The 11994-nt window shown below is 47.5% G+C and overlaps 1 protein-coding gene across 1 annotated transcript in view; it reads right to left on the bottom strand.

Annotated features, from left to right (window-relative positions):
- Nucleotides 1-11994, bottom strand: part of mettl9 (methyltransferase 9, His-X-His N1-histidine) — a 46310-nt gene that overhangs the window by 32414 nt on the left and 1902 nt on the right. The window contains exons 2-5 of the mRNA XM_073062327.1: nucleotides 11119-11396; nucleotides 5814-6004; nucleotides 1426-1635; nucleotides 31-215 (exon numbers count right to left, since the gene is read on the bottom strand). Of these exons, the coding sequence (XP_072918428.1) occupies nucleotides 31-215; nucleotides 1426-1635; nucleotides 5814-6004; nucleotides 11119-11396 (864 nt within the window). The remainder of the gene's footprint in view (nucleotides 1-30; nucleotides 216-1425; nucleotides 1636-5813; nucleotides 6005-11118; nucleotides 11397-11994) is intronic.

Raw genomic sequence — 11994 nt, 5'->3', positions numbered from 1 at the left:
CTCCCCGTTCACAGACCACACGTTACTCACCATTCTCAACGTAGGGTTGGAAGGGCAAGACCACGGCCAGCAGCAGGCGGCCCTTGCGGGGTTCCAGCACCCTCCGGATATCCCGCAGCAAGGTGAGGGGCCTGTCGCACCGGTCCAGCAGGTTCAGGCAGCTGACCACGTCGTACTGAAAGCCGGTATTTTGCCACTCATCGATCTCCAGCACTCTGCAGTTCCGAGGGGAACAAGAGCTCAGATTAAAAAAGCTGAATGCCCTCGAGACGTTTTTCAACCTCAGGAGAGATGTGACTCCCCTCCACTCACAAGTCTACAAACTCTGCAAAGGTTCCTGGGCATCACGTCAGAGAACCATGTCAGCGGAGGCTGTACTTTCTGTGACTGTTGGTAAAATTCCTTCTTCTTCAGAACATATTTATTTAGAGATATGCCACAGGAACAGACCTTCCGTCTTTGGAATGTAGGAGGAAACCATACGGTTACAGGGAGAACACAAAATCCTTACGGACAGCAGCCCGGAAATGAACCCAGGCTGCGGGCACCGTAACGCTGTTGTGCTAACCACTATGTTATCGTGCCGCCCCGTCCCATACTGTTTCAATTCTTCGCAGACAGCACCTTCACATCGGCCTGTCTGGTTTGGTGCAGTGTCCTCTCCCCATGTACCAAAACCACAGTGAACTGTCAGGTCAGCAGGAAAGGCCATTGACTCCAGTCTATATTCAGGACTAAAGGGTACTAACCTCTATCACTTCAGTCACTGCACTGTGAACACTTTAAACCGCTGTTTATAATGTTGTTTACATTGTAAATACATGCTAGTGTTTATGTATTTATTCACATTTTATTCATATTCTCAATTCAATCTCCAACTTTATTTTTATGTCATTCTTTATAATTGCCTAATTCATGTAAATGTACAGGAATTCTCCTCCCATATTATAAAGACACTGGGTTAGGATACAGCCCCTTGCCTGTGACCCTCCCCTATTATTGCCACACGGACTGAGATACAGTGAGAAGCTTCTGTGTAAAGATCAACTTTGCTTGTCACACGTACATCGTAACGTCGTCACATTTGCTTAAACGAGGATGTGCTGGGGTCAGCAAACAAATGTCAGCACTCTTCCGGCACCAGCACAGCCTGTCCACTACCCACTAACCCTTACATATACGTCTTTGGACTGTGGGAGGAAACCGGAGCACCCCGAGGAAACCCATGAGGTCACAGGGAGAACGTACAAACTCCTTACAGACAGCAATAGTAAGTGAACCCCGAGCTTACAGCTAGCACTGTAAAGCGTTACACTGACCGCTACACTTCTGACATCCGTACCGTCCCTCCCACTGCCACCCCGCCGGATTTTATCGGCCATTCCCGCTGTCCGTAGTCCCGGGTGACGCGCCCGTGCTCGTTACCTGAACCGTTTCTTCTTCAGCTGCCACTTCATGGTAGGGGACACCTCTGTGACGTAAACCTCCTCCACATGAGGGCGCATAACGCTGGTGACCTCGCCATCGCCAGCTCCAAGATCCAGCATCCTGCCGGCCCTCCAGTCAGGACCCGCCTGCAGCAGGCGGAGTAACTGTGCCTCTGAGAACACGAACATCGAGCCTCTTCCCAGCAGACTGCGCAGAAAGAGGGGCGAGTCAGAGCGGAAGAGTTCACCCTTCCCCAAGATCAAATCTTTTCCCCTGCGTGTAACCTAAGGGTTAACGTGCAGCTCGAGTTGGTGGTGAGGAAGGCAAATGCGAGGTTTGCATTCATTTCAAGAGGACTAGAATATAAAAGCAAGGATGTGATGTGGAGGCTTCATAAGGCACTGGTCAGACCGCACTTGGAGCATTGGTGATAGGGGATTGTTGGGGCAACGGACAGGAGGTTCTGTGGGTGAGAACGAGATTCCCGGGTGGTACGTTGCCTCGAGGCTGCCAGGGTCCGAGTTAATTCAGATGGAGTCGTCAGCATTCTGAAGTGAGGGTGGGGGCAGTGAGCAGCCGAACTCGTGGTCCACATAGGTACCAATGACAGGGGTAGGACAAGTGGTGAGGTTCTGGGTTCTGCATAGGGAGTTATGGAAATACATCAAAAGGCAGATCTCCGGGGTTGTGACCTCAGGGTTGCTACCCATGTTATGGGCTAGTGAGGCCAGAAGACTCCTGGATCATTGGGCTCTCTTGCGGGGAAGGTGGGATCTGCACCGGAACTGGAGAGGACTAAGGAAATGCAAGGGTAAAAGGACCCTGATGGGAGTTGTATATGGATGTGGCCTACAAATTACAACGGGAGATAGAAACGCACGCCAAAAGGGCAATGTTACGATAGTCACGGGGGTCTTCAATATGCAGGTGGATTGGGAAAATCAGGTTGGTGCTGAATTCCAGGAATGGGAATCTCTAGAGTGCCTATGAGATGGTTTTTTAGAGCAGCTTGTGGTTGAGCCCACTAGAGGATCAGCTATTCTGGATTTGGTGTTGTGCAATGAACTGAATCGATTAGGGAGCTTAAGGTAAAAGAACCCTAGGGGAAAGTGATCATAACACGATCAAACTCACACTGAAAGTTGAGGAGAAGCTAAAGTCAGATGTATCAGTGAGGTAAATGGAATTACAGAGGCATGAGAGAGGAGTTGGCCAGAATTGACTGGGAAAGAACACTGGCAGGGATGATGGCAGAGCAACAATGGCTGGAATTTCTGGAAGCAATTCGGAAGACACAATGACATTTACATCCCAAAGAGAAAGAAGTATTCTAAAGCAAAGATGACACAACCGTGGCTAACAAGAGAAGTCAAAACCAACATAAAATCCAAAAAGAGTGGGATAAAGGGAACCTTTTCTGGTTGGCTGCCCATGACTAGCAGTGTTCCACCGGGGTGTGTTGGGACCAATTCTTTTAACATTACATGTGAACGTTGTTGATGATGGAATTGATGGCACTGTTGCAAAGTTTGAGGATCATATGAAGGTAGGTGGAGGGCAGATAGTTTTGAAGAAGTAGAGGTGCTACAGGAAGACAGAGAGATTAAGAGAATGGGCAAAGAAATGGCAGATGGAATACGGTGTTGGGAAATGTATGGTCATGCACTTTAGTAGAAGAAATGAAAGGGTCGGCTATTTTCTACACGGAGAGAAAATACACAAAACTGAGGTGCAAAGGGACTTTGGAGTCCCGGTGCAGAATTCCCCAAGGGTTGATTTGCAGTTTGAGTTTCTGGTGAGGAAGGCAAATGCATTGTTAGCATTAATTTCAAGAGGACTAGATTACAAAAGCAAGGATGTAATGTTGAGACTTTATAAAGCATTGGTGAGGCCTCACTTGGAGAATTGTGAGCAGGTTTGCCCCCCCCCCCCCCCCAATCTTAGAAAGGATGTGCTGAAACTGGAGAGGGTTTAAAGGAGGTTCACGAAAATGATTCCAGGATTGAATGGCTTGTCAAATGAAGAGCGTTTGATGGCTCTGGGCCTGTATTTACTTGATTTCAGAAGAATGAGGGGAGACCTCATTGAAACCTATCGAATGGTGAAAGGCCTTGATAGAGTGGATGTGGAGAGGATATTTCCTATGGTGGGAGAGTCTACGACCAGTGGACATAGCTTCAGAATAGAGGGGCTTCCTTTTAGAATGAAGATGAGGAGAAATTTCTATAGCCAGAGTGTGGTGCCACAGGTATTTGCAACCTCAGGTAAAAGATACCTGCTTCCATATCAGATGTCCATCTATGATAGGTTTCGGCCCGAAACGTTGTCACTACCTCCCCCCATAGATGCTGTCTGGCCTGCTGAGCTCTGCCAGCATTTTGTGTTTTTATCATATCGGTCCAGCTTGTTTTTTTACCTTACAATTCTTTCCTCCTCTGGGAATGTAAGACAACTCCTGACCTGCTGGGTGCTGCTTTCTGCTCGGTACTTTGCAACTCCAACATTCCTCCATCCATATTCTCACTCCCCAACATTCACTCAGTGGCTAGGTAACCTCGGTGCCACCTCATCCCCACTGTTAGCCGGTTTCACCCAATCAGAGGTGCCCCCTGCTTCCAATTCTGACAGATGGTTTCCAACCTGAGGTTGTGTGTTCCTCTGGATTTCCAGCATCTGTAGAGTCGGTTGTGTTGACCCTATTTCTCTCCGTACAGGTACTGTCCGACCTACTGAGTATTTCCAACATTTGCTGCTTCTCTCGCACAAAACCGTAGATGCCAGAATTCCAAGACAAAACCCAAGTGTGCTAGAAACTCGGGAGGTCAGGCAGCGTCAATGGATGCAAGAACGGAGTTAACATTAGGTTTACTCAGCTCCCCATCCCACGCAGGCTTGGAGTGCCAGGTGCCCAGTCTGCTCGAGGACGGTGATAGATTTTCGGAAGGAAGGAGCTGGGGTTTGGAATGGTAGAGCAGGCACGAAAGCTGCTTCACGATTCCCCTCCTTCGAATGGTCAGAATGGAGATCTCAGACTGCGAGCTCCAGGCCTTGGGGTGGGAGCTAAACATATCCTCACAACTGGTCACCCAACCGGTGCAGGACGATTGCCAACAAGTGCTGAAGTGGGACAAGACGTTGCTAAGGCCTAATCTGGAGTACTGGTCACTGACCTACAGAAAAGATGTGAATAAGATTGGAAGAGCGTAGAAGAACGAGGGGAGATTTGATAGAGGTATACAAAATTATGAGGGGTATAGACAGGGTAAATAGAAACAGGCTTTTTCCACTGAGGTTGGGTGAGATTACAACTGGAGGTCAGGGGTTAAGGGTAAAAGGTGAACTGTAGAAGGGGAATGTCTTTACTCAGAGGGTGATGAGAGTGTGAAATGAGCTGCCTGCAGAAGCGGTGGATTCAAGTTCATTCTCAACGTTTAGAGAAGTTTGGACAGGTCAGTGAATGGGAGGGGTACGGAGGGTTATGGTCACTGTGCAGCTCAGTGGGAGTCGGCAGTTGAACGGTTCAGCGCAGCCTAGATGGGCCAAATTACCTGTTTCTGTGTTGCAGTGTTCTACATCTGTTTAAAGGCTAGCATGGACTCAATGGGCTGAATGGCCTGTTTCTGTGCTGCAGTATGAAATGGCCTCCGTAGCGTCATGGGGATAGTTTATTAGCAGCACCCTTGGTGTGTTGCCATGGCTCGAGGAATTTGAGATCCTCACACACCTCTACATTTCCTTCACTTAGTGAAATCAGGGTGAGATCAGGGCAGACAACACAAGAAGGATTTTCCATATTTCCTCCATTTGCAATGGAAGCTGACCAGGCACCTTCGTGTGATACAGAAGCTGCAAAGCGTCAAACCGCCAGACCCTACAGAGGGTAATAAAAATCACCGAGAGGATCACCGGGGTCTTCCCCACCTCCCCCATTTGTCACACTTACCAGGAGAGTTGTAGACAAAGGGCTCGAAGCATCTTTGAGGATCCCTACCACCCATCCCACAATCTCTTTGACCCACTACCATCAGGAAGGAGGGACAGGAGTATTAGGACTAGGAGTGTCAGACTGGGTGACAGCTTCTTCCCTCGGGCTGTGAGACTAATGAATACCCTGCCATCATCGAGGTCTCGTCACTAGGACAGCGAGCTGTTTACTGTACTGTGCTGTGCACTAAATTCACTTCGAATTATATTTTATTAACTTATTTCTGGTAAAGTTTGGTTTGATGTGCCTTGTGTGATTTATGTTTCGTGGGTCTGGAGGAACGTTATTTCATTTGGTTGTATACATGTACAGTCAGATGACAATAAACTTGAACCTGAGCTAACCAGTATGATAGTTTGCATGTTCATCAGAAACACAGGCATCATTTACCCCTCCTTACCCGTTAATGGAGGTTTTGGACATGAAGAAGCCAAAGACCGAGGTGACGAGGGAGTAGTAAATCTGGACGAAGAGCCAGCTGGACTTTTCCGAGCACTGCCTCAGGAACGCCTGGGTCCCAGCATCCAGGTAACTCTGAACGAACAGCGGCCGCAGGTGTGCAGGGAGAGACTCCGTGTCACATGTGTACCACTGGAAGAGGAGCAAAAGTCCACCATGTCATTACCCAGCACTGCAACTCTCTGCTGTACCTCCGTCCTCTCCAGTCAGTCACCGAGCCCAAGTCTGACCAAATGCCCCAACAGCCAGTCCCATTTGCCCACATCCCTATGAACCAGGAGTTTCCGATGTTTTTTATGTCATGGACCAATAACAGTAACTTAGGGGTCTGTGGACCCCTGGTCTAAACCCTTCCTATCCATGTGCCTGTCTGAATGTCAATATCATCATGACTTCTAATGCAGCATGCAATTCTGAGGCTTTAGCAGGTATTGGTCAGATCGCAATTGGAGTTTCTTAGGCTCCTTATCCAAGAAAGGGTGTGCTGGCATTGGAGAGGGTCCAGAGGTGGTTTGCAAGAATGATCCTGGGAATGAAAGGGTTAACGTAAGAGGCGTGTTTGATGGCTCTGGAAGCACGAGGAGGGGGATCTCATTGAAGCCTGCCAGTTATTGAAAGGCCTGGAAAGAGTGGATGTGGATAAGATAGATGTTTCCTATAGTGGAGGAGTCCAGGACTAGAGAGCACAACCTCACAATAGAGAGACGTCCCTTTAGAACTGGGATGGGGAGGAATTTCTTTAGCCAATCTGTGGAATTCATTGTCACAGATGGCTGTGGAGGCAGCCATTGGGTATATTTAAAGTGTTGATAGGTTCTTGATTAGTCGGGGTGTTGAGGGTTATGTGGAGAAGACGGGAGAATGGGTTTGGGAGGGAAAATAAATCAGCCATGATGGAACGGCAGAGCAGGCTCAATGGGTCACTTCCCCTGACAGATGGTTCCATATACCCCCCCCCCCCCCCACACACACCTTCAGTCACTGACCTCCCCCTTCCCATTGGGCCAAAGATACAAAAGCCTGAAAGCATGTACTGTCAGGCCCAAGGACAGCTTCTACCCCATGATAAGATGGATTCTTGACCTCACAATCTACCTTGTTATGATCTTGCACTTTATTGGCTGTAGTGGACTTTCTCTGTAAATATAAAACTAAATCCTGTAGTATTTTTCTGCACTACCTTGATGTGCTTAAGTTTGAAATGATCTATCTGGATGACTTGCAAACAAATGCTGTTCACTGTTTCTCCATACGTGACATCGTAAACTTTCCTCACTGCCTCGTCTGGTATCATCTCCAATTAATCCATGCCTTACACGTCATCTCTTCCATCCACCAACCCCCTCCCTTCTGCTTCTAAGAATCTTAACCCAAATCTATAAAACCCTGGTTAGACCATACTTGGAATATTGTGTTCAGTTCTGGTCACCTCATTATAGGAAGGATGTGGAAGCTTTAGAGAGGCTGCAGAGGAGGTTCACCAGGATGCTGTCTGGATTTCTTAAGAGGACACTGGACAACAAGATTTTGCTTCCTGAATGCTGATCATGAAAATCACCATGAAATTTCCCTATCACACCCCATTCTTTTGAAATTGCCTACATTTGTTACTTCAATTCATAATTCAATTCAGAATAACTGATGCCAAGATTAAATAAGGCAATTTTGTTGGTCCACAAATCAAACAGATCATCATTACAGGCAATTCAAAGAACTTCTAGAGGGACCAGAGAAAATCGCATAGAAAGCATTCAAAGATGCTGTTGAAAATTTTATTGGCAAGTACAGAGTACCGAACTACATGCAGCTAGGAGACAACATGCAAATCTTGGTGCTGTCAGAGACAAGCACAGTGAAAGGTTTCACCAGGACATTGCGGTCATGGAGAAACAGTATCAGGGCAACTGGAATCCATCAATGCTGCCTGATTATTGTTGTGAGAAGCCTCACACTGAGCACAAACAAAAATCAACAAAACATTTTTAGCTCAGTTGAACTATTGCAAAGCGTCAGTACCGTTATGCAATTAAACACATTATAAGACATAACAGCAAAATTAGACTATTTTGCAGTCTGAAGATAGATCAGTCACCTGGACCAGATGGTCTACCACCAATGACTGATCCAATTTCCCTCTCAGTCCCAATCTCCTGCCTTCCCCCTGTATCCCTTCATGCCCTGATCAATAAAGAATCTATCAACCTCTGCCTTAAATTTACAGAAAGACTTGGCCTCCGCAGCTGCCTGTAGCAAAGAATTCCACAGATTCACCACTCTCTGGCTGAAGAAACTCCTCCTCATCTCGGTTCTAAAAGGACACCCCTCTATACTGAGGCTGTGTCCTCTGGTCTGACTTTCCAACCATAGGAAACATCCTCTCCACATCCACTCTATCGAGGTCTTTCACCATTCAATAGGTTTCAATGAGGTCACCCCTCATTCTTCTGAATTCCAGTGAATACTGAACCATCAAACACTTTTCATATGACAAGCCAGTCAACCCTGAAACCATTTCTGTGAACCTCCTTTGAACCCTCTCCAGTGTCAGCACATTCTTTCTAAGGAGCCCAAAACTGCTCACAGTACTCCGAGTGAGACCTCACCAGTGCTTTATAGAGTATCAACATTACATCCTTGCTTTTATATTCTAGTCCTCTTGAAATTAAAGTTAACATTCCATTTGCCTTCCTCACCATAGACTCAACCTGCAAATTAACCCTTTAGGATTCCTGCACAAGGATTCCCAAGTCCCTTTACGCCTCAAGTTTTTCATATTTTCTCTCCATTTAGAAAATAGTCAAAGCTTTCATTTCTTCTACCAAAATACACAATCATACTTTCTGACACTGTATTCCATCTGCCATTTCTTTGCCCATTCTCCTAATCTGTCTGAGTCCTTCTGTAGCCTGTCTAATTCCTCAAAACTACCTGCCCCTCCACCGATTTTCATCTCACCTGCAAACTTTGCAACAAAGCCATCAATTCCATTATCCAAATCACTGACGGATAACATAAAAAGAATCGGTCCCAACACAGACACCTATGGAACACCATTAGCCACTGGCAGCCAGCCAAATAAAAGGCTCCCTTTATTCCCACTCTTTGCCTTCTGCCAATCAGCCACTGCTTTATCTGTGCTGGAATCTTTCCTGTAATTCACTGGGCTCGTAGCTTGTTAAGTAGCCCCAGTGTGGCACCTTGTCAAAGGCCCGTCTGAAAATCCAAGTACACAAACTCAACCGATTCTCCTTTGTCTATCCTGCTTGTTATTTCTTTAAAGAATTCCAACAGATTTGTCAGGCAAGATTTTCCCTTGAAGAAACCATGCTGACTACAGCCTAGTTTATCATGTATCTCCAAGTACCCTGAGACCTCAATCTTTATAATTGACATCTTCCCAACCACTGAGGTCAGACTAACTGGCCTATGGTTTCCTTTCTTCTGCCTCTCTCCCTTCTTGAAGAGTGCAGTGACATTTGCAATTTTCCAGCCTTCCAGAACCAGACAGAATCCAGTGATTTTCAAAAGATCGTTACTAATGCCTCCACCATCTCTTCAGCTACCTCTTTCAGAACCCTGGGTGGTAGACCATCTGGTCCAGGTGACTGATCTATCTTCAGACCTTCCAGTTTCCCAAGAAACTTCTTTCTAGTTATAACTTCACACACTTCATGCACCCAGACATCTGGAAGTTCCATCATACTGCTAATGTCTTCCACAATGAAGACTGATACAAAATAGTTATTCAATTTGTCCACCATTGTCCCCCATTACTACCTCTCCAGCAGTCCAATATCCACTCTCACCTCTCCTTTACACTTCATGTAGCTGCAGAAACTTTAGGTATGCTCTTCAATATTATTGGCTAGCTTACTTTTTTTTATTCCATATTTACCTTCTTAATGATTGTTTCAGTTGCATTCTGTTGGTTTTTAAAAGCTTCCCAATCCTCTAACTTCTCTCCAATTTTTGCTCTATCTTATACCCTCTCTTTGATTTTTATGTTGGCTTTGATTTCTCTTGTTACCATGGTTGTGTCATCTTACCTTTAGAATACTTCTTCCTCTTTGGGATGTATATATCCCGTGCCTTCCAATTTGCTTCCAGAAATTCCAGCCATTGCTGCTCTGCCATCATCCCTGCCAGTGTTCCTTCCCAATCAATCCTGGCCAACTCCTCTCTCATGCCTCTGTAATTCTCTTTACTCCACTGTAATACTGATACATCTGACTTCAGCTTCTCCTCAAATTGCAGGGTGAATTCGATCACATTATAATCACTTTCCCCTTACAGGTTCTTTTACCTTAAGCTCTAATCAATTCTAGTTCATTGCACAACACCCAATTCCAAATAGCTGATCCTCTAGTGGGCTCAACCATGAGCTGCTCTAAAAAGCCATTTCATTGGCACTCCAGAAATCCTCCCTCTTGGAATGCAGCACCAACCTGAGTGTCCCTGAATACTGAAGTCCCCCATGACTATCGTAACATTGCCTTTTGGCATGCATTTTCTATCTCCCATTGTAATTTGTAGGCCACATCCTTACTGCCGTTTGGGGTTCTGTATACAACTCCCACCAGGGTCTTTTTACCCTAGCAGGTCCTGAGCTCGATCCATGATTCAACACCTTCTAATGTCACCTCTTTCTAATTCTATGCAATGAAAGTTGATTTCTTGTTTCTCCTAATCCCTACACGATAGAAGTTTGAAATTATATTTGTGTTCTTCAAGCAATCTATCATAAACCAAAAAAAATATTCTGAGGAAGCAACATTTCTGAAAAATGTGTTGTCCAGTGGGATAGGTTGAGGGAGCGAGGGCTTTTCTCTTTGGAGCAAAGGTTGATGAGGTAACTTGATAGAGGTGTACAGGATTATAAGTGGCTTAGAGCGAGTAGACAGCCAGAGACTTTTCCCCAGGATTGAAATGGCTAATACAAAATTATAAGGTGATTGGAGTGATTGGGGGGGGGGGGGGGGTCAGAGGTAGTGTTAAATACCCTGCCAGGCTGGTGGTAGAGGCAGATACATTAATAGACTCTTAGGGAGATAGATGACAGAGGGCTCGCAGGAGATGTAGTAGGATAAACGTGGGCCGAAGGGCCTGTACTGTGATGTACTGGTCTATGTTCTAACCCATTCTCCTCTCCCCCCTCAACTCCCGAGCAAGATTCTCCGTCCACAGACGCTGACCGACTAGACCCAGGTCTTGCAACGCCAACGCCAACGCCGCCGCCCCCGGCGTACCTGCATCCTGTCGGGGTCGTCGTTGTGCCGGCTCCGCGCGTTGAGGAGCAGGGCGCGGGTCAGGGGGCTCCTCAGGTACTTGCTGCTCCACATCCTCCGCAGCTGTAAAAGGGCCGCGAAGTAACAGAGCAGCAGCGCCGCGCACCTCAGCGCCGTGTTGGGAACCCCGGGGGGAGCCCCCCGCGCGGGACAGGGATTCCCGGGGAAGCCCTCAACCACCCGCGAGCTCACGCGACGGACGGGGATTCCGGGGGAAGCCCTCGCCCCGAGTTCACGCACTGACCGGGGAGGGGAAGGGGGGGGGGGATTCTCTCGCCACCTCGTCAACCCCTCCCCTACCCCCCGTCTCAGCGACCGGCCAGCGGGCTGCGCGCCGAGGGTATCCGTGCACGCACGTAAAAACCGCACAGAAATACAATCAACTCCGCAGCACACGCTGCAAACCCCAGCCGGACTTCCGTTCCCCGGCCGGCTCCCCCGGTTTAAATGCAACTTCCTTTTCCTCCCGTTCCTGATAGGTGCCGGCGCGCCTCCCACCGGCAGAATGAGATCTCTAACCACCTCTCTGGGTAACGTGGCAGCTCACTTCCCTTCGATAAATTCGCACCTCGGCGGCCTCCAGCTGGCCGATGCTGCAGACTCTAAGCATGTATATCATACCGGCGCGGATGATCGCCAGCCAGGGCAGCACGAGGTTGGAAATCCGAGCAACACACGCAAAATGCTGGGTGAACTCCGCAGGCCAGGCGGCAGCTGTGGAAGGATTAAACAGTCCACGTTTCGAGGCCTGAAGAAGAGTTTTGGGCCGAAACATCGACTGTCCACTCTTTTCCATAGATGCTATTGTGTGTTGCTTGGGAAGCAAGCTGTTGCCCA

This window comes from Hemitrygon akajei, chromosome 11 (assembly GCF_048418815.1).
Source record: "Hemitrygon akajei chromosome 11, sHemAka1.3, whole genome shotgun sequence".
Taxonomy (NCBI): Eukaryota; Metazoa; Chordata; class Chondrichthyes; order Myliobatiformes; family Dasyatidae; genus Hemitrygon; species Hemitrygon akajei.
Note: the sequence above shows the minus strand (reverse complement) of the source record. Positions and strands in the feature narration are given on the sequence as shown.